This window comes from Pinus tabuliformis, chromosome 6 (assembly GCF_031772625.1).
Source record: "Pinus tabuliformis cultivar Carrire ecotype Pingquan chromosome 6, CPIR1, whole genome shotgun sequence".
Lineage (NCBI taxonomy): Eukaryota > Viridiplantae > Streptophyta > Pinopsida > Pinales > Pinaceae > Pinus > Pinus tabuliformis.
The window spans coordinates 991,024,157-991,046,060 of NC_142292.1; the positions used below are offsets into that span (position 1 = coordinate 991,024,157).

Genomic DNA, 21,904 nt, shown 5'->3' on the forward strand with positions numbered 1-21,904 from the left:
ATAAAAAGAGACCTTAAAGCCTCTCAACACACATCAATTTATCAAGATCTTTCTCTGAAATTTTCAGTGGTATTTCTTTGCAATTTTCGACCTACTTGGATTGTGAAGGAGCTAGGGCTAGCAAAAATTCTGTGGCCAATCAAAGTATGTTTTCTTGAGGCCTCTAAGGTAGCGAAGTCCTCCAAATCTTCTCTCTTGCTATTCTCTCCAAGGTACGTTCTTTTTCTTGTGTTGTGGGTGTGTTCTTTATTTAAATGGTTGGTCAAAATTCCTTTAGAATAGTTCCTTCTATGCAGATGGGGACTTCGACATCCATACTATGTCTAGGGCATCATTTGATTAACTTCTAAAGGACAATGTGTGCTTGACCTTATGACTGGTGAAGGTTTCTACACCTTTTGGCTAAGGCAACCACATGTCTATTTTACATTCTGTGTTTTTGCAGAACTATGTAGCATTCACTTGTGACTTGTGGTGAGAAACGTTGAAGCAACATTATCTAGTCTTTTCAAGTAGCATGTCTATTGCAAACCTGAGGCAGTAGTGACCTAACACAGTCACAACATTTGGTTAAGAAATTCACAAGGAGGTTTGTTGATAAGTACTTGTTCGAAAGGCATAAGTTTGGCAGAGAACAAAGATTAGATTTCATTATCTAATTCTTTCAGTGAGGGTTGCAGCAGTATGGGTCTAGTTTGTATGATGATTTTTGTCTTGACCTGAACTTAGTAAGAGTAGGTACAGTAGTCATAACACACACGTTGACATGTTGACTTTGACTAGACTTGATACTCTACATGCAATGTAATGTTTGATTGATAGGTTGATTTGACTTAACACTTACATGGTCTATTGACTTGAAACAAACACTGTACACTTAGTCGACAAGTGTTTTTACCTTGATAAATGACTTTGCATCTTGGTTGACATAGTGAGAATGATAAGATACTTTACTATTGACTTGGCAGTTTGAACAAGTAATGGTTGTGACAAAATGTCTTAATGTTGTGACTTTGAAAGACAATGATAAATTTGATTGGTAACATGACTTATGTTAGACATTGACAACTAGAATGTTGAATGCAATAGTAACATGAAAAATACTACCACAAGATGTTTGACATAGACGACCTTGACACTGATACGACTACAAGACATTGACTATCTTAGAATTTTCCACTGGGTACCAACTCAGAATATCTCGCCATCCAACCTCAAGAGAAGGATCGAATGCACAAAATCCCGCACATAGAACAACCCCAACATGCAGATGCTACACCCTGTGTAACTCAGGTCATCTCATCCCGCTATCCAGGTCAACACATGAGATCTGACTTGGTAGCTCCATCTCTCTCTCTCCAATGGGCAAAGGTGACCTAACAGTGCTCCTAGCCTCGTCTATGTACGCCTGAAGAGGGCTGCGTCATCTCTACAATGTGCCCTCTAACTGTACCATTAGGGAATCCAACTGTTTCTCAATGTGAGCTAGCTTGGCCGCTCACTCGGCACAAATCGCTGTCTTTCCCTCCAGCTACTCATTCTGCAGCAGAATAGCCTCTCGTATTGACATCGCCTTCCTTTTTCATGCTAGAAGTTCGGCTTGAAATTGATGACATTGCTATGTGCGACCATCATCCAATACCTCTGTATCCCCTGGTGTCTCATCAAGGGTGGATATGTCCCCTGACACCTCACTCATGTGTTGTGTGTTGCTATCACCCAAAAACTTGGACACGACCCTAGTCACCACCTCAACGGATGGCACTACTGGGGTATGCTCTACTCTCTCCACTAAGATGTCAACCGACATAGTCAAAGGAGTCTCCAACACGGGTGACCCCTGCATCACACTAGGTGTATCTACTTGCTCCCCACAATCTTGTGTAGATGGCTGCACCCCCACGACCTGTGCATGGTTTAACCCGTCACTGTGCATACATGCATAAATCTTCCCTGATCTAGCTGCCTACCCCACAACTGGCCAAGATCATGGATTTGATACCACTGTAATATTCCTAATGGAAATATTGAGTAATAACAACAATAAATTTCTTACATGCAACCAAAAATCTGAACATCACAAAATATTAGCACATTAACAATTTATCCCCAAAGAAGCTGAGCCATTTTATTATATATCATGGTAGGAGTACAATAGGCAAGGAAAAGTGTACCTGGGCTTGCCGAAGGCAAGCTAGACAAATCCCAGGTGAGAAAACAAGGTGCTTGGATGATGGGAAGTGACTTCTTGTCTATGCTCTGTGCTACCCTTGAAATCTGCATTATTGGCTGGAAAGAGACCTCTATTTGAGCCCTCTAGACTGCTCAGAAAATTCTGCCGACTTATTCTTGGCCTCTCCTCAATAAACCCAGAAAAACTCAGAAAGAGTTTGTCTTAGTTTTGACACTGCAAAATTGACCCCAAAATGCTTGGCCCTCCTCTGTTGCTGGAAAATGTTATCTGTGATAGTTGGAGCGTTTTCTGCTCCTAAAAGGATAGGAAATCTCCTTCAATTCCCCTCCAATCAAATCCTGAAAAATCCTTGCTCCTTAATCCCTCTCACCGGGCCTCCCCACAAACAACTCCGCAACTTCTTGCGCAGTCCTGGGGAAAAATGACCCATGCCCAATCACACCAATTCGTTTTGCTTAGAAAGGCACCGCTACTCCTGGAAATTCCCTCCTTCCGACAAGTATTTGTGTGAGGAAATAGCCCAACAACAACAAATCTCTTCCCTCCGCCACAATACCTCTCCAAACCATGTATAGCTCAATTTTCTGTGTCCCACTTGTTGATTTCTTGTAGCATTAGATGTGCTCTTATCCTCAAAATTTGTGGGGAGGATAAGACACATGCGTTCTCCAAAACCCATAAATTGTTTTGGGAAATTCCACCCGGAGACAGTTTTATTAAAATAATTAATTATTTTTAATGGGACCTGTTAGGATTCCAAGAAACTCTCCTAGGTTGTAGCTCGGAGATGCCTAGTAACATATAAATTCAACTTATTGTTGCAAAGGAATGATGCTTGTCCAAGCCAGATAACCACTTCTATTTTGTCTCACTCCAGACATGCGTGAACACCCCCAGACTACAAGGCTTTAGACCACCAACTACTCACAGTTTAAGGGTTGGATGAATATGGAGAATACTGACCACACTAGCAGATGCAAAAGACCATGTGATGGCCGACTACAACCAGTAAAGAAGTCTGCAAATCCAATCTACTAATGCACAGACATGATGACAACTCTCTGGCACTAGATAAAGAGAAACCTGAATAACTTACTCAATGATGCTTACAAGACTTTAACACAGAGATAGGATGACAACTACTCTAATGCTAAACATCAAGAGCTCAAGAATACAACATATCGGGCACAACTTAGAACAGAAGAGAAATGGAAAGTGAGCAATTAACAACAAAAGAAACTTGTATTAGCTGAAAATGAAGGCGAGACGCTGCAAGTGTCAAAATAGTTATAGTCTCCAGAAGTTGAACCTTACATCAAAACATCAACCATCAACCCTGATTACATCTTGTTTTTGGGCATATATAGAGTTTCATTACAAAGGCACTTGGCCGTTCAGGTATGGGGGGGTCATAATTGACCACCAACTGCATTTAACTGCCTGATGGAGTCTCTGAGTGAGTCTGCTTGCTTCAGTGGATGAATATGATCTTTTAGGTGCTCTGCTGTCGTCTCAGGTAGCTGGAGTGTTCGTATCAGTGGAGTTCTATAACTGCTAAATGAAGTTAATTGATCGTGCTCCGTCCTTTCTCTCTTTGGCCATACTGTTGTTAAATATGGTTGTTGAGGAACAATTGCGACTAATACTAGTAAACCAGTCACCTTCGTCCTTCGGGCACATGGAACGGTCAAGGGACGTGGACTGCATGGCAAGTGGATGAGATGGATGAGGGAGAAAGATTGGCTGTCGGATCGGGAGAATAGATGGCAGAGATGGCTTGGCGGAGGATCTCGGAAGAAGTGAGAGCGTGATGAACGTGGGCCATTAGATCCTGGGCGGACAGATCTAACTGTGATCGAGTGGCAAAGGTGCGCGGCCATTATCGGGCGGGGACGAAAGGTTAAGTGGTAAGTGGTAACAGTTGCACTGCCTTTGGGCGTTGGGCAGTAAAAGGACAAGGGCGTGCGATCCCATTCAACGCATGACACATAGCGGCGGAGGATAGAGAAAAACCACTCTCCATCGTGCGCTAACGTTCCATCACTTTGTGGGTGCGAAAAGTGCGAAGGCCGTCCAATCTTGGCAGAGGTGATCGGACGGTGGGGAAGCGATTGTGCAAGTCGCTTTATCGGACGCGACGGGAGTTGTTAGATTTGGCAGGAAAGATCAACGGCTGAGATTAAAGGCGATGATTTTATAAAGGCGCACAGTCATATGGGTGCGGTTTCATGGGGTTTTTGGCTTTGCGCTTGGGGCTAAAGCTAAAAGGGGCTACTTTGCAGGGTTAGAGGAAAAACAGAGGAAATGGAGGTGAAGGGGGATAAGCGGGATGGAGGAAAAAGGGGAAAATGACCGATGTGGAAGCCTTTTGAGCACAACCGAGCAGACCAAGTTTGCCTCTGACCTTAGAAAATCAACGTTGAATAGCAAAGCTAACACTGGCTCCTTCTGGGGATGAGATCCTCCTTGTGAGGTCTCAAGAACTGTAGACCACTGCCTTCTACATAAAAACAAGATTAAAAACATTCCCTAGTGTCCCATTGGGCATGGAGTCTAATTAAGTCTACACTAAAACCTGATAAAACAACATATTTACAACATTAAGGCCTGAAGACCTTAAACAACATAAATTTTCAAAAACTGCCCATTTACTGGGCCATCAAAATTTTTCTCCTCCCGAACTCTATAGCATGAAAGTATTTCTCCCCTGGACCTGGGTAATGACGGATGATCCTGTCCATAGAGCATTGATTTTACCAGGAACTCCCTGTCTTTCCCTCAGTGCATCCCATTGGAGAAAATAGTCACCATACTGAAGATTGACCCTCTTTGCCTTTCTATGAAACGTCTCCTTCTCTTGGTCAATATGCATGTCAGCCAATTCATCAAAGATTTGCAAAATCGGGTTGATTTGATCATCTACCTCAAAAAGTTTAGGGCACTTGACCTTATCAGGTAGAGATGATTTATATTTCACCCCCTCTTTGTATGCTCTCATCCTTGGATGTTCCTCGTGGAAGCTTTTGTACACCTGCTGAATAACAAGGGCTGATGTGTACTGGGCCGTGTCCTTTGTGGCATGAAAAATTAATATAAATGGTGAATTGATGTATTCTTGTGTGTGGGACACAAAGGCTTTACTTGCTTCTGTAGCTTGCTTATAACCAGCCCCATCCAAGGAGGTGTCCCAAAATTGTGCACCTTCTTCCTCTGTGATCTGGCAAACTGCCCTTTCAAGCTGCGTGGAGGCCACCTGGGCAGGCTTCGGAAGATCAAGAATGAGATTATCAATATTAGCCTTGGGCATTGAGTTATTGCTGGCCTCAGCGCCTAGGGGGCAATTATGAGGGATTGTCTCGTGAATAGACAGAGAAACATAAGATGATGGGGAACTGACTTCACCCTTTTTGATTACTGGGCTGAGGATAACAGCAGGTTGGTCAAATTGCAGATCTACATAGTCATGGGAAGGTGGGCTGGCTTTAACCTTAAGATCTTTAAGGATAGATTCCTTGAAGGGCTCATTCTTCACTAGTTCAGTCAGAGGCATGTGTATTCCTGGCTTCTGAATTTTTGATTGAAAACTTAAAGAAGAAAGGGAACCTTCAAGGCCTCTTATCTCTATGGCTGGAACTTTGGGGATGATGGGGTCCGCTGCTGGTTTCTTTTGCTTATAAGCTTGTTGTTCTGCAGGGACAACAAAATTATGAGCAGGGCCTTTGAATAATGACTTCTCATAGGCAGCTTTGGTTAAGAAAGGGGCACCGCCCTTATCTTCCATACCATTGACCTCATCATCTTCTTCAAACTGCTCTTCTTCCATGACTATATCTTGAAAAAGGGTCTTCACCCTTTGGTCTTTGTTTGCATCTTTGTTTCTTTGTGAAATCTGCAACTACTCCTCTTCTCCTTTATATGGATTTGGATTCGGAAGAGAAAAGGTATTAGGAGCTTGTCCCTTCCCTGAATGCTGCTCAACCCTTAATTTGGAAACTTCAGAGGCTAATGACTCTATCATCCTGGCCATTTTATCGATCTTAGGATCTGAGGATGATGAGAGCTCACCCCTCTGTCTTCTCCTATCAGCATTACCTTCGAGCCTTTCTGCAGCCATGATGTTTGATTCTACTTCCAAGGCTGCATCTTGCATATCAACCAAAGAAGCACATCTTCTCTCCCTAAATAGTAAACATAAACGAAAATCGAAGGAATTGGCATAGGTAAGCTTAGTAGAAGTAGGTGTGGGTTTCACTTCAGCTGGTATTCTGCTCTACATGCGATTAAATCTCTTGTTGAAATCAGATAGCAGCTCACCATTTTCCCTCTACAAGTTCCCAAATTCAGTATGATAATAGAGCAGATCTTTCTTATCCCCCCAATGCTTTAGGAACACATCATCTAAGGCCTCAATGTCTACTATAGACCTAGGGGTCAATTCTCTGAACCATTTTCTAGCCTCTCCATCTAGGCTTTGGACAAATACCCTCATCCACACATCATCTTCACTAATATCTAGATTATCAACATAGCTATAAAAGGACTCAAGGTGTTCTTCAGCCATTACTCCCTCTGTACCAGTGAACTTAGGCATGTATTTATGATATTCTCTTGTAGGCATGGCATTCAAAGGAACAGGCAGAACCAGGGGTCCATACCTTGTAGCTATGATTCTTTCCATTTTGGTAGGGGCTTGTGGGCTTGCCATGATTGGGGTAGATGGAAGGATACTGGCAGCTTGAAATGTAGGGAGTTGAGAAATGATTGACAGGGATAAAGGAATATGATGGACTGTAGGGGAGATTTTCTTTGGACTGAGATCCAAAGGGGAACTTATTGAGTAAGGAGCTTTATGAATCTCTGAGGGTATTTCTTCACTGACAATGCTAGGCTCTATATCTTCAAAATGAACATGCTCAGTTACAAGCCTCTCTTGCAGAGATACATAAGATTGTTTAGGCTTACCTGATCTTGATGCTCCTTTTTGTATGATCTTTTTCTACTTAACAATCCTCTCAGGGTCAGGCACTGGGTCAGTTGGTGATTTCTGAGGATTTCTCCGGGTATGCCTCACAAACTGAGCCAGAATTGTAATGTGGAGGCACCAAAGGTTGATCCTCTAGTAGAGTCGCCAGATAGATGATTACAACTCGAAATGTGTCCAGGCTTTATCTATCATCAAAGTTGGATCTGTGTCGTTCTCCCAGGGAAGCTGAGCTTCAAACTCCTCTCCCCGACAATGGCGCCAATTATGTTAGGATTCCAAGAAACTCTCCTAGGTTGTAGCTCGGAGATGCTTGGTAACATATACTACAAGGATTTAGAGCACCAACTACTCACAGTTTAAGGGTTGGATGAATATGGAGAATACTGACCACACCAGTAGATGCACAAGACCATGTGATGGCCGGCTGCAACCAGTAAAGATGTCTGCAAATCTAATCTACTAATGCACAGACAGGATGACAGTTCTCTGGCACTAGATGAAGAGAAACCTGAATAACTTACTCAATGATGCATACAAGACTTTAACATAGAGATAGGATGACAACTACTCTAATGCTAAACATCAAGAGCTCAAGAATACAGCATATCAGGCACAGCTTGGAACAAAAAAGAAATGGAAAGTGAGCAATTAATAGCAAAAGAAGCTTGTATTAGCTGAAAATGAAGACGAGACACTGCAAGTGTCAAAATAGTTACAGTCTCCAGAAGTTGAACCTTACATCAAAACATCAACCATCAACCCTGATTACATTTTGTTTTTGGGCATATATAGAGTTTCACTACAAAGGCACTTGGCCGTTCAGGTATGGGGGGGTCATAATTGACCACCAACTGCATTTAACTGCCTGATGGAGTCTTTGAGTGAGTTTGCTTGCTTCAGTGGATGCATATGATATTTTAGGTGCTCTGCTGTCCTCTCAGGCAGCTGGAGTGTTCGTATCAATGAAGTTCTATAACTGCTAAATGCAGTTAATTAATCGTGCTCCGTCCTTTCTCTCTTTGGCCATACTGTTGTTAAATATGGTTGTTGAGGAACAACTGTGACTGGTACTAGTAAGTCGGTCACCTTCGTCCTTCAGCACACGAAACGGTCAAAGGACGTGGACTGCATGGCGAGTGGATGAGTTGGATGAGGGAGAAAGATTGGCCGTCGGATCGGGAGAATAGACGACGAAGATGGCTTGGCGGAGGATCTCGAAAGAGGTGAGAGCGAGATGAACGTGGGCCATTAGATCCTGGGCGGACAGATCTAACGGTGATTGGGTGGCGAAGGTGCGCGACCGTTATCGGGGCAGAGACGAAAGGTTAAGCGGTAAGCAGTAACGATCGCACCACCTTTGGGCGTTGGGTGGTAAAACGATGAGGGCGTGCGATCCCATTTAGCGCATGACATGTAGCGGCGGAGGAGAGAGAAAAACCGCTCTCCATCGCGCGCTAACATTCCATCACTTTGTGGGCGTGAAACGTGCGAAGGCCGTCCGATATTGGCGGAGGTGATCGGACGGCGGGGAAGTGATCGTGCAAGTCGCTTTATCGGATGTGATGGGAGCCATTAGATTTGGCAGGAAAGATCAACGATTGAGATTAAAGGAGATGATTTTACAAAGGCGCACAATCGTATGGGTGTTGTTTTATGGGGTTTTTGGCTTTGCACTTGGGGATAATGCTAAAAGGAGCTACTTTGCAGGGTTTAGAGGAAAAACAGAGGAAACGGAGGTGAAGGAGGATAAGCAGGATGGAGGAAAAAGGGGAAAATGACTGATATGGAAGCCTTTTGAGCACAACTGAGCAGACCAAGTTTGCCTTTGACCTTAGAAAATCAACGTTGAATAGCAGAGCTAACAGGACCCTAAGTCTAAACTCAGGAAATTAAAATAATTAAGGGTATTAATCTAACTGTGGGTGTAACTTCTAGAAGAAGACGAGGATTAAGCCAAAATGATCTTAGCCATTGATTAACTTTTAATATGGGTCGTTGAATGTCAACGAGGAGGTTATTTAAGGAGGCTTGAGGGTCACTTGGAGAACACACCAAGAGAGTTCAAAAGATGGAATTTTTGAAGTAGAGCAGCTGCTGAAGAGAAATTCAAAGTGAGCTTTTGCAGTGGAGGGGCAGGGATAGTATCTGAAGGGAAATCTTTCCCAATCAGAGAATACTCAACAGAGAAGGCAGAGGCAGATCCAACAATGGTAGTGCAGAGCTAGAGGGGCTGACACAGAGCCACTTAGAGGCAGCGTAGAAGATAAGAGGGAGTCCGAAATTTGCTGAAGGATTTCGAGTTTCAGAAGCCGGGAGTCAGGGTGTGAGACCGGGAGGCAGAAATCGAAGTCCCTGCCACCTGGGCAACAAATCGACCAGCCATAGGATTGACGCTGTCCCCAATGAACTTGACGCTGGGTTGACGCAAACACCGCGTAGAGGCAGCCAGTAAAGCCGCAGGCAATCTTTCTGGGGTTGGATCAACCAGGATTCCCAGTGATAGTGTGAGGTAATCTCACAAATCCCTCTGTCTTACCCTAGACAAGGTGGGGAAAAGGACCAAAAGAATTTTCGCTTAACGGTGTTGATTTGACGCTATAAGGCACTAGCCTTGGGGATGCTAGGGAAAAGTTTGATCTTGGAGCTAGGGCCTAGTTTTTCTCACAACTACACCATCCTAATGGCTTCAAATTTGGAGGTCGTCTTAAGGAGACACCAACGCAAGAGAGGCTAGGAGATCAAACTTTTTGGAGGGATAGTTTGCCGGGAAAATGATGCCCTAGGTGACACATTTTGGCTAGACCTGGGAGAAGGTGAAAAAGGTATGATTTTAGGTGACCACCTCTTGGTAGATCAGTGCCTTAGTCTTGGGAGAATGGAGTCTATGATGAATATGAGTGAGGACCTTTGGTTCTTGGTCAAGGAGGCCTCAAGACTACTTCTCTAGCCTTCTAGGGTAAAGAGTAGCAATTTTGCAGCTTTTATACTTCGATGTGAAGAGGAGATGGCTTATCAAGGTCAATTCGTTAATGGAATTACCCTTAGAAACCCTTACTACAATGTTTGGTTTACTATCTCCTACTTGTTCTTTACATTAACAAGTTGTTTAAATCAATGTTGTTAAAAGCGCGATCGGGATTAAATCGACGCTCGGCAAAAGCTTTGGCACAAAAATATTCATTTTTTTCAATTTTTTTAATATCTAAACCATCTACAACATAAAATAAATACATTGACACATAAATATGATAAAAAAACTAATATATAAGACGTTTAATATCATTTCTAGCGCTAAAATCACACATAACATTGAATAATGTCCTGAATAGTAAGTCATGAGTCCTGATCACTATCCCGCTGCCCCGCGCCTCGGCGCTTTTTTCAATAAAAATCGCGATTTTTTCGGAAAAATTTGTTATAAAAGAAGCCCGCGATGTTTTGGGATAAAAATCGCGATTTAAGCGGGATAGTGATAAAATCACTGGTTTAAATACATAAATATCGAAGTACACACAAATGCAACCTTCACAGATATACAAATGAACAACTGAAATACAAATGAACAACTGAAATAAACTGAGACGACACAAGGGACATCGTTATTTTGGACAATCGTCCCTGGAAAAATCCAATTTGGGAAAACTAGTGCAACATATAGAGAGTTTTATGATTAAGCAGATTTCTAATACAATTAGGGTTCTAGAAATGGCTCACCCTTCAGAGAATATCCTTGGCAGCAATACCTTTATCCAGAGATAGATATTTCGGCTGATCAGCAACCGGATGAACAATCCCACAGTGACTCCCACTGTTCCTTGTGCTGGACAACGAAAGCTGCTCCATGCACTCCTTTGGAACTGCATCACCCTCTTCGGAACTACGTCACCCTCTCTGGCTTCGCGTCAGCCAATCAACTCTCAGTCTGTCCCATAGAATCACTCATCGCAGCCTCTGAAGTTCTCTGCGTCTTCTACGTCAGCCTCTTCGGCCTCTGCATCAGCTTCTTTGGCCCTCTGCGTCCTCTGCACTAGCCTCCCTAGCCTCTGCGTCAGCCCTCCTAGGTTCTGCACTGCCTTTTTCAGCACTCTGCTGCCTCTCTGATATGTATTCTTTAGCCTTTGGATCGAAATCCCTTGCTGAACTAACCCTCATTGCAACAGATCTCTAACTCGATTTCCTCAGCAAACCCAACCCAAGAAAATCGAATTCTTGATCTCTCTTGGTGTTTCTCCAACTGACCCTCAAGCCTCCTCTTATACTTTTCCTGTTGACGATTCAACGGCCAAGATTAAGTCCCTAATCAACGGATAATATTAGATCTGGCTTGATCCTCGTTATTTAGAACTTTCTCACCCATATTATATTAATACACATTAATATTTTTATTTTCCTATGTTTAGAATTAGGAACCCCATTAAAAATACTAGTTATTTTAACATCTCTTCATCCTGGTGGAATTTCTCCAACGATTTTCACGTCTTGGAGATCTCATTTGCCTTAGCCTCTCCACCAATTTTCATGGCTAGAGCACATCCGTTGCTACCAAAAATCAACACTCCCTCTTAGCGAGGAATGTGCTCTAGTAATGCTTTACCATAGAAACATCACACTGATCTTCGGCATCGGTACCTGTGCTGATGCTTGGCCTGCTGCCTCACATCCTCTGCACTGTTGCTTCCTGTACTGCTGCCCATGACACTGCTACTGCCACCGCTACATCTGTACTGTAGCTCCCTCTCAACATGTTGCCTCATGCTGCCCATAGCACTGCCACTGTTAATTGCTACACTGCAACATAGTTACTGAGAAGTAAGTAACTGACTTCACCCAAACACTGACATCCTGGTCAGTCTGGAAGCCTCGTGATGCTGGAGCTACCTTTGTTGCTATCCTGTGTTTCCTCTGCTACTACTGCACTGCTACAAACACCTCTGTGCCTCTCCCATTACTGCAATCTCTATTGCGCTGCTTTAGACGTCTGCACTTTGGCCATGTGTTGCCTTTCCATTACACTTTGCTCCACCCGACACCTGTCATCATGTTACTGTCGTTAAGGGCTCCCACAGCCGGATGTGATCCAAGAGTTTGGGCACCTCAAGGATCTTGCCCCTACATGTAGTCCTCCTGACTACAACTCGATGTCACCCCACCTCTTCTCTAGAGGTGCATGAACACTCATGGCACAATCGTCGTCAGTCTCGACATCCTTCTTTGCCTTTGCTGGAGCTGCCTTTGAGTCAAAAGCTTCTCCCTTGCCTTTCTTCCTAGGGCACTGAGATGCATAATGTCTCAGCTCCCCACAATTGAACCACTTGACCTTGAATATGTCCTTCTTCTTCCTCTTCCCTTGTTGTCTTGCAAATTCTAGAGCCACATCCTCCTCCTCCTCTTTCTTGACTCGAACTCCCTTACCACTACTCCCCACCTTGGTCAACCTCCTGATCTCTTCCTATTGAAGAGCTGCCCACATCTCTTCCCAATTGGGGAGAGTCGCTCTGCCCAAAATGCTTTGGACAAACGTCTCACAGTCCTTGGAGACTGCATTCAGAGCAGTGCTGACCATAAACTCTGGATCCGGTGTAGACCCCATGAAAGTACGCTGGTCGCAAATTCCTTGCAACTTGAGGAGGAAGTGATCCATCTCCTGTCCTTTTTGCATCTAATCTGACCTCGGCTGATTTTCCAATAACATCTTCTGCGGCACGGAAGGGCCCTGGTATAAGGTGGTCATCGTCTGCCACATCTCATTTGTTGTGTTCTTCTCAGCAATATGTGGTATGACATAATCCTTGACCCCGTCTAGGATCATGCATTTCGCCTTTGCCATGACCTCCTCATACTTCTCATTTGCATTAGGGTCAACTGGGACAACTACGATTTTCAAGGCATAGTCCTTGATGCGATGTTTATCCAAGATTGCTAGGATCTTGGCCTTCCAGATTGGAAGACCTGTCCAGTCTGTCCTGATCCCTTAATCTGTTCATTGCCATCTCTTCTCTTCTCCACTAGACTCCCTCTGAGTCTTGATTTCCCTACTGGAAATCCTCCTGCCCACTGTTGAATCACTCCTCTCCGATCCCCCTTTGCTGTTGCAACTCGGATCTGGATTTCTTGGCTAGAAATCCGTCGAGGTAGTGCTTCCCTCTACCTTGGTTCCATCTCCTTAGACATTGTTCTGCACTGACGGAAACAACGTCCCACTAGCTCCTTAAATCACAATATGAACAACTTCCTTAGCCTCAGCAACTGAAGAATCGAGCCCTTTTGGCTCTACGCAATCAAAATGGGAGTTGCATTAGCTCCTCTGGGGCACAACGTCAATCCTTCCTGGCTGAGAAAGATGACCGGGCACTGCGTAGGCCTGATCTGGCCCCCCTCTGTCTCTGTGTTTGCGTGGATAGCTGGCGCAGCTACTGCGTGGGCTCCTCCTAGCTATTGCGTCTTCCCCTCCTGGCTCAGAATGCTGACGCAGGCATTGCGTGAGCCTTTACGTCACCGTTTTTGCACTGCGTCACTCCTCTTGCCTCTTCAGCTTTGGAGCAACGCTGTCTCTCAGGACAATTGCTTCTTTGCTGCAAATCCTCAGATTTCTTCTATTAGTGTCTTCAGTCCTCCTTGATTTGTAATTGCTCTGATACCATGTGAAAATTTCAGAATCTAACACATCAAAAACCCTTACTGCAATGTCTGGTTTACTATCTCCTGCTTGTTCTTTACATTAACAATTTTTTTAAATGCATAAATATCGAAGTAAACACAAATGCAACTTTCACAAATATACAAATCAACAACTAAAATAAACTGAGACAACACAAGGGACACCGTTATTTTTGGACAATCTTCCCTGAAAAAACCCAATTCGGGAAAACCGGTGCAACATATAGAGGGTTTTATTATTAAGCATATTTCTGAATACAACTAGGGTGCGAGAAATGGCTCATCTTTCAGAGAATATCCTTGGTAGCAATACCTCTATTCGGAGATGGATATTCCTGCTGATCAGCAGCCGGATGAACAATCCCACATTGACTCAAGCTGTTCCTTGTGCTGGACAACGAAAGCATTTCCACGCACTCCTCTGGAACTGCGTCACACTCTCTGGCTCTATGTTCGCCAATTAGCTCTTGGTTTGTCCCACAGGATCACCTTGGCGCAGCCTCTGAAGCTCTCTGCATCAGCGTCTTTGGCCCTATTCGTCCTCTGCGCTGGCCTCCTTAGCCTCTACGTCAGCCCTGGCTGCCTCTGCGTCAACCCTCCTAGATTCTGCACTGCCTCTTTCGGCAATCTGTTGCCTCTCTGATATGTATTCTTCAACCTTGGATCGAAATCCCTTGCTGAACTGCCCCTCACTGCAACAAATCTCTAGCTCGATTTCCTCAGCAAGCACAACCCCAGAAAATCGAATTCTTGATCTCTCTTGGCATGTCTCCAACTGACCCTCAAGCCTCCTCTTATCCTTTTCCTGTTGACGATTCAACGGCCGAGATTAAGTCCCTAATCAATGGCTAAGATTAGATCTGGCTTGATCCTCATTATTTAGAACTTTCTCACCCATATTATATTAATACACATTAATATTTTAATTTTCCTAAGTTTAGAGTTAGGAAGCCCATTAAAAATATTGACTATTTTAATATCTCTTCATTCGGGTGGAATTTCTCCAAACGATTTCTGGGTCTTGGAGATCTCATGTGCCTTAGCCTCTCCATCAATTGTCATGGCTAGAGCACATCTGATGCTACCAAAAATCAATAGTAGATCGCTTGCAAGGGTTAGGATGATGGTATAGATGATGACACATCATCGTGCAAGTCCTCGATCATCTGCCAAGTGTATGGTGCAAGTCTGGGGCAAACTGTACATTATGTTTCAGGTGCATCTTCCTCGTCCAATAAGTGAACCATGAGGAATCTCTGAATGGTTGTGGGGATCTATGGAGTGTTTTCAGCTGCTGTGGAGGCTGATGGCTCTCAATGCACACCCTACATGTGCCAATGTAGCCCTCTGGAGGATTAGGACCCTGTATAGGGAGACCAAACCCAAGATGGAGACCATCTGCAATCTTGCATAAGATCCAATGCGTCCCCTAGCCTTCCAGTACAACAAGTCATTGGAGAAATCGAGTGAATGAGCTTACCAATCATGGACCATAGGTGGGGACTTCATAATGGCCAACCTTCCAGTACAACAAGTCATTAGAGAAATCGAGTGAATGAGCTTACCAATCATGGATGATAGGTGGGGACTTCATAATGGCCAGCCTTCCAGTACAACAAGTTATTAGAGAAATCGAGTGAATGAACTTACCAATCATGGACCACAGGTATGGACTTCATAATGGCATGCCCTTCCATAATGAGCTTTGAGATGTGCCAATGTCTCCTAAACTCCAAATGGGGTTAACCAAGAATGCTATTAGGTGGTTTCTATTTCTAAAGGGGATAAAATATTCAAGGTACATCCTTCAAAAGGCAGTGGCATGTGACAAATAGGTGAATGAAGTAAGGGATGAAAAGGGGCAGCCCTGGGTCACATGCTGGGGTACAGGGGTAGCTAATAAGAGGGTGGAATGTTCCAAACTAAGAAAAATAGTGCTATGCAAAGCGGACAATAAAAATAACACTTTCAAATTAAATCAGACCATCATACCACAAAATTGGCAACCAAATTGTGTTGTCTACTCATTTTATTAAATGGGAAGAGGTGTACAAAAAGGTGTTGGAATGTGTGCACCAGGGCTTGCTCTAGGCAAGCTAGCAAAAGCCCAAAATGAACAATGGAACGCCCTCCTCAAATCTGCTGGTAATCCGGCCCGAGAGCTGCACTGTTATTGCCTAGAAAGGTGTTTAGACTTAGGGACTCCATTAAAATATTAATTATTTTAATATGTCCTGATTTGTTTAGAATCTGCCCAAACCCTTTCTGGGTATTGGAGATCTCATGTGCCCCAACCTCTCCACCAAATTTCGTGTCTAGAGCACATTTGGTGCTACCCCAAATCAACACTCCCTTTTAGCGAGGACTGTGCTCTAGTAATACTCCTCGCTGAGTATTACTCTGATCATCCAGCATCGGTATCTGTGCTGATGCTAGTCCTTCCTGCCCAACATCTTCTGCACTGCTGCCTCCTGTACTGCTGCCCATTGTTTTGCCACTGCAACTGCTGCATCTGTACGACAGCTCCCTCTGCATTCGTGCTGTTGTTGGTCCTTTCTCCCAGCACTCCATCTGCACTGCACCTCTTCTCATCATGTTGCATCGTGCTGCCCACTGCTGCACTCCAACTCAGTTACTGAGAAGTAAGTAATTGATCTCCCAACTGACCTCCCTGTTGGGCTAGAAATACCCACTGATGTCGAAGCTCCCTCTGCCGCTGACAAGTGCTCCCTCTCTCTGACCTCTGTGTTGCTGCAACAACTCTCTGCATCTTGCACCGTTGCACACCTCTTTGTGCCTTCCTGCACCGATGCGACACTCCTATGCCTCTCGCACTGCTGCAGCCTGCTAGCTCTGCGCTGTCTCAGGATTCCTGCACTGTAGCTCTCTCTATCACTCCATCTGCATCCGTCTCTACCCACTCAGCCAGTCCTGCTACTCCTCGTCGAGGCTTCCGTAGCAAGGTCTAATCCAAGAGGCTCGGTAACTCAAGAATCCTGCCCCTCATCGCCTGTAGTCCATCTGACTACAGCTCTATGTCTCCCCACATCTGTTCAAGTGGTGCGTGTGCACTCATGGCACAATCATCGTCTGTCAAAACTGCCTTCTTTGCCTGTGTTGGCGCTGTTTTAGTCTCAGAATACTCTCCCTTATTCTTCTAACTTGGGCACTGAGTCGCATAATGACCCATCTCCCCATAGTGGAAGCACTTGATCTTGGAGAGATCTTTCTTCTTCCACTTCTCCTGCTTTCCTGATCTCTCTTGGCACAATCTCTACCCTCTTTTTTTCTCTGTACTCAATGCCCCTCAATTGCTCTCCCGATCACTGATTCTATCTCTCTTAGCAAACCCTGCTCTAGAGAATAGAATGACTGATCACTTTGGTGTATTCTCCAAGTGACCCTCAAGCCTCCTCTTATACTTTTGCTGTTGACATTTCAATGGCCAAGATTAAGTCCCTAATCAACGGCTAAGATTAGATCTGGCTTGATCCATGTCTTTTGGACCACTCTAACATAGATTCATATTAATACACATTAATATTTTATTTTCCCTAAGTTTAGACTTAGGGACTCCATTAAAATATTAATTATTTTAATATCTCCTGATCTGTTTAGAATCTGTTCAAACCCTTTCTGGGTATTGGAGATCGCATGTGCCCCAACCTCTCCACCATGTTTCGTGGCTAGAACACATCCAATGCTACCCCAAATCAATAGTCTTGACTTCTGTTTTAAATGTACTATCTCTCTCTCTCTCTCTGCTGAACTATTGAAGAACATATAAGAAGAATTGATCAAGGGTTTCCCCACATTGGGGTTTGCCCCTGGCTAGTGCCACATCTTGTGTCCTCTTGTCTTGGCTTGTCTACTGTGATTTATTTTTATGTTCTATCTGCAGTTTACTTTAATGCTGATGTGATTGCTAATCTGGAAAAGATATTGAGCTAACTGTGAAAATTGAAATAAATTGCTCTAAGCATAGAACATACCTAAAATTAACAACATAACTTTTGACAAACATTTTGTAAGTAAACTTGAAAAGAAACTTCAGTCAATGACTTAAGGAAAATTTGATTTCCAATTGAGAGCAAAAATCACTGTTTTACAAGGCCATTGAAGAACAATTCCAATCTGAGAGCAATTGTCAAGTTTACAGTGCCAATGGAAGGAAACACCTGGAGTTTGCTCAGATTTGTTGAGAAAATCGAACCCACTATGCAAGAAGATTAGGCCACCAAGTGGCTACAGAAAGATGAGCTTGAACCAAGAGAAAATCTTCAGATCTAGATTGATTATAGTTGAATATCAGTTGGCCTATTTGGCTACAGGAAAAAGGGATACGGCCAGCCTTAAAAACCTTCGAAGTTTGTGTCTTCAATACATGAACTACCCGGTCTCCCAGTGTTGGTGCTTGATACATAAATCACAGCCTTTTCCTAAGATAATTAGGTCTCCCTTAGTGGCAGAAATTGATGTCTCTAGTACCAGAATTTCCGAACATGGCTTGGAGGAATTAATGAGAGGACTCGGCCTTCTTTCATGACAATCTTGATCACCAAATCCTTTTTCACACATAGAAATCTGAAGATGATGAACACGGTGCTTGGAAGAGGGTTTGGATTGGATACCAAACTCGAAATAATTTGTTCTCTTGGTACAACAATAATTTCAGCCTCAATCTATTGAATGTCCTCTTTAACCTTGACACCAACAATTAATTCGACATCAACAATTTATTCGATCTCTGCTGATAAAGAATCCTTGGCACTGTGAACTCAGAAATAAACCAGAGATGCCATCATGATCTCCTTGGAAGTTTGATCTCTTGCTGCTAGACAAATTATTTCAGCCTTTGAAGGAAACTGTCTCGACAATCTGATCTTGGAAAGGAACTCGATCTGGAACTGGCAATGAAATCGTCCCTCACTTCTGTGTACTCGGCCTTGACAAATTTGCTCCAGAATTTGATCTTTAAAATCTTGGTGCTTGACGTTTCGTGGAAAGAGAATGAACTCAGCTCCCTTGGAGACTGTAAGGCTCTGCAACCTAATTTAATAACTATGCTGGTGCTTCCTGCAAACAAATATGATTAGATCTTCAGAGAATGAAAAAGAAAATTAATCCAACTAGGGTGGCAATTAGCATACACCGAAGAAAGAAGAAATCTAGCTAGCATGGCAGGAGATCCACTGAAACTAGAGAGATGATTCTGCTTGAAACCCTCAAGATCGAATCTCGTTTGAGTCTCTCACCAGTGACAATAAGATATGATGGAATAGAATGATCAATCATTGAGGTCCATCGTCCTTTTATAATCTTTCAATGAGACTTATCCAAGCTGCTAGATCTTCTATTAATATTATTTTATTGAAGAAGTCACTTTTCTCTTCCTAAGTGACTTTTGGCCGTTTTTGACTTTTAAAAAAAATACTTTGCCCACTTTTATTATTTATTATTTACCCTTTTATTTAATATTATAAAAATTGGGTAAATTTTCCCATGGATCTCCTAGATCAATTTTTCCTTCCCTCTATCCTATTAGGGGATAACTAGGCAAGCAGAAGTCATGTCTCTAGCTCATGAGATAGGGGACATTACAGTCCTTCCCACCTGAAATTGCTTGCCCTCAAGCAATTTTAGCCCTAGATGCTGCAATATTTGTTTTCCCTCCCATGTAGCATTTTCTGAAGGCAAATATTTCCATCATATAAGATATTCTTTGATCACCCTGCTCCTCAGCCTTCTTTCTCTTACCTCCAGAATCCCCTCAGGAATTAATACCAAATGTCCCGCCTCATCCAAGGGAGATAGCTCGGATGAAGTGACAACCTGCAGTCCAACTGCCTTCTTCAAGCAAGACACTTGGAATACAGTGTATCTTGCTTCCTTCTGGAAGTTCCAATTGATAAGCCACTTCTTCTATCCTCCTAATGATGCGATCAGGCCCATAAAACTGTGGCTTAAGCTTTTCTGCACCCTTCTGCTAGATTTTGTGGTAACAGTACTCACAGAGTTGTTGTATTGTAGCTTTGAATCTGTCTGGAGCAAATTCCCTGTTAACACCTTCAATATTCAATGGCATGCAAAAGTGTGTGACTCGCCTAATCACACCATTAGAAAGTTCTCTTAACATGTCATGGCCTAATTAAGTGTAGTGTACAATTCAGTTTTATAACTTAAGATTATATGCTTATTCTATAAACTAACTTTATAACTTGCTTTGGAACTTTACCATATAACCCAGAGGACTAAATAAACATTACAATGTGTAACACCCCCTTAGATGTTCTTGTTTTGTGTAACTTGCAACAACTCTCTGAACTTCCTAAATTTCTCTTTGATGAGTTTTCTTATTAGCTATGTAGGTTAATTAGGAAGAGAATGTGAATAAGCATACTGTCATTTTTGTAGGCAACAAAAGAATGATGTTATTCATTTCCACAATTTAGGATAGTCAGGAAGTGCACTGTGACAAATTTTCATTAGCAGTTGGATGGTTGATAGTTATTAGTTTCATATAACAAATATTGTCTATCAAGGAAGTTGATTTGATACCCACGTTAAGTGTTACTGCCTTGCTAGCCATCTGTCATGTCACAGTTGTGGGCAGATGACTTCCTTTCCTTCTGCCTCTATTGGTGTGATGGTGTTTTTCTATTGCTTTATTTTTGTTAGTGTTCTAATCATGTGATTGCTGCCATAAATAATACAATGAGCGAGAAAGCAGCTTATTACTTACGTTTAGTTAAATCCCTAGGATGGTAAGCCCAGTAAACACAAATGAGGTCCCAAGGAATGAAATTTGTGTTTCTAACAACAATATTTTAAAGTTTAAACAAGAGTGGAACAGGAATGCCATATTAGTTAGAGGTTGTTTTTTTCCTGCAACGAGTTCTTCATGTTCAGATGGCGGGTTTTCAATTTTAACCATTTGGCAGGGTAAGTCTTAGTATAGAATAATACTAACAATGTCCTGGTATTTCAAATAGTTTGAAAAATTTACAGGATTATTGAAGTTGGATTGCATCCCACTAATGTAAGAAACCTCAAAATTTAAACGAGAGTCTTCCCAGATATTGCTATATGTATGCAATGGATGTTATGATAAAGGCACCAATATATATTATTCTTTATAAATTGTATCTGTTGGCAGATTGGCTCTCACTTGTTGCAGAAGAAAGGCTTGCTCTTTAAAAAAAGAATATTCTTATTCCCCCCAGTGCTATGGTTCTATTACCTGATCTGCAACTTTGTTTCACATAGGCCACATGTAACGAACAAGGTTTGTATACTCAGACGAATGCTCTGTTACCAATGTAATGAACAAAGTTTGTATAGTCAGAAGAATGCTCGGATACCAATGTAACGAGCAAGGTTCGTATAAGCAGCAATAATCTTCAGAGTACTTCGAAGACAAAGACATCCATTTTAAGACAGTTAATTATATATAGAAATATTTGAATACAAGTGAGATGATTACAATTGAGGGTGAGGGCCTGCTTATATACCTAGGCAGGTACCTCTTCTCAAAAGGTCATATCTTTAGAGACATGCCTATTCACGACTAATTAATCATTATTTATTATTATTATTGTTTTACATTATTTTTATTATTTTATATATATTTTATTCACAACACCACATCCTTTTATTTGTTGAATAAATGTTTTGTTCGTTTTCCAGAATTTGCCCTGGTGAGGCAAGAAAATTTGTCTCTATTTTTATTTTATGTATTTCTCTTAGTATCCTGGCTATGGTTTTTGTTTCTGAGATTTCTTAGATGTACCGAGATTGTAGTTTTGACAAAAATATTCTGGCATATGACTGCAGTTATGTACAATTTGGGCAGAAACAGTAAACAATGCTAGGTCAGCTGCTCGAGAGCTTGTATTTGCTGGACTTTCCGATAAGGAAGAGTTTTATGGGCTATACGACTGCTGGTATGAAGTGAATCGGCTCAATGTATGTTATCATTTTACCCTCTTCTCTTGCATTGATTTCTGCTGGTCAGTCATTCATTGAGCAGCTTGAGTTTGAAGATGTGCCTCTTAATTTTCTAAATCAGA

General features: G+C 42.6%; 1 protein-coding gene across 3 annotated transcripts in view; it reads left to right on the forward strand.

The window, feature by feature from the left end:
* Positions 1-21,904, forward strand: part of EMB2083 (AAA-type ATPase family protein) — a 377,023-nt gene that overhangs the window by 271,075 nt on the left and 84,044 nt on the right. For all 3 annotated transcript variants that reach the window (XM_089424030.1, XM_089424037.1, XM_089424043.1), the window contains exon 9: positions 21,669-21,800. In XM_089424030.1, coding sequence (XP_089280156.1) covers positions 21,669-21,800 — 132 coding nt within the window. The remainder of the gene's footprint in view (positions 1-21,668; positions 21,801-21,904) is intronic.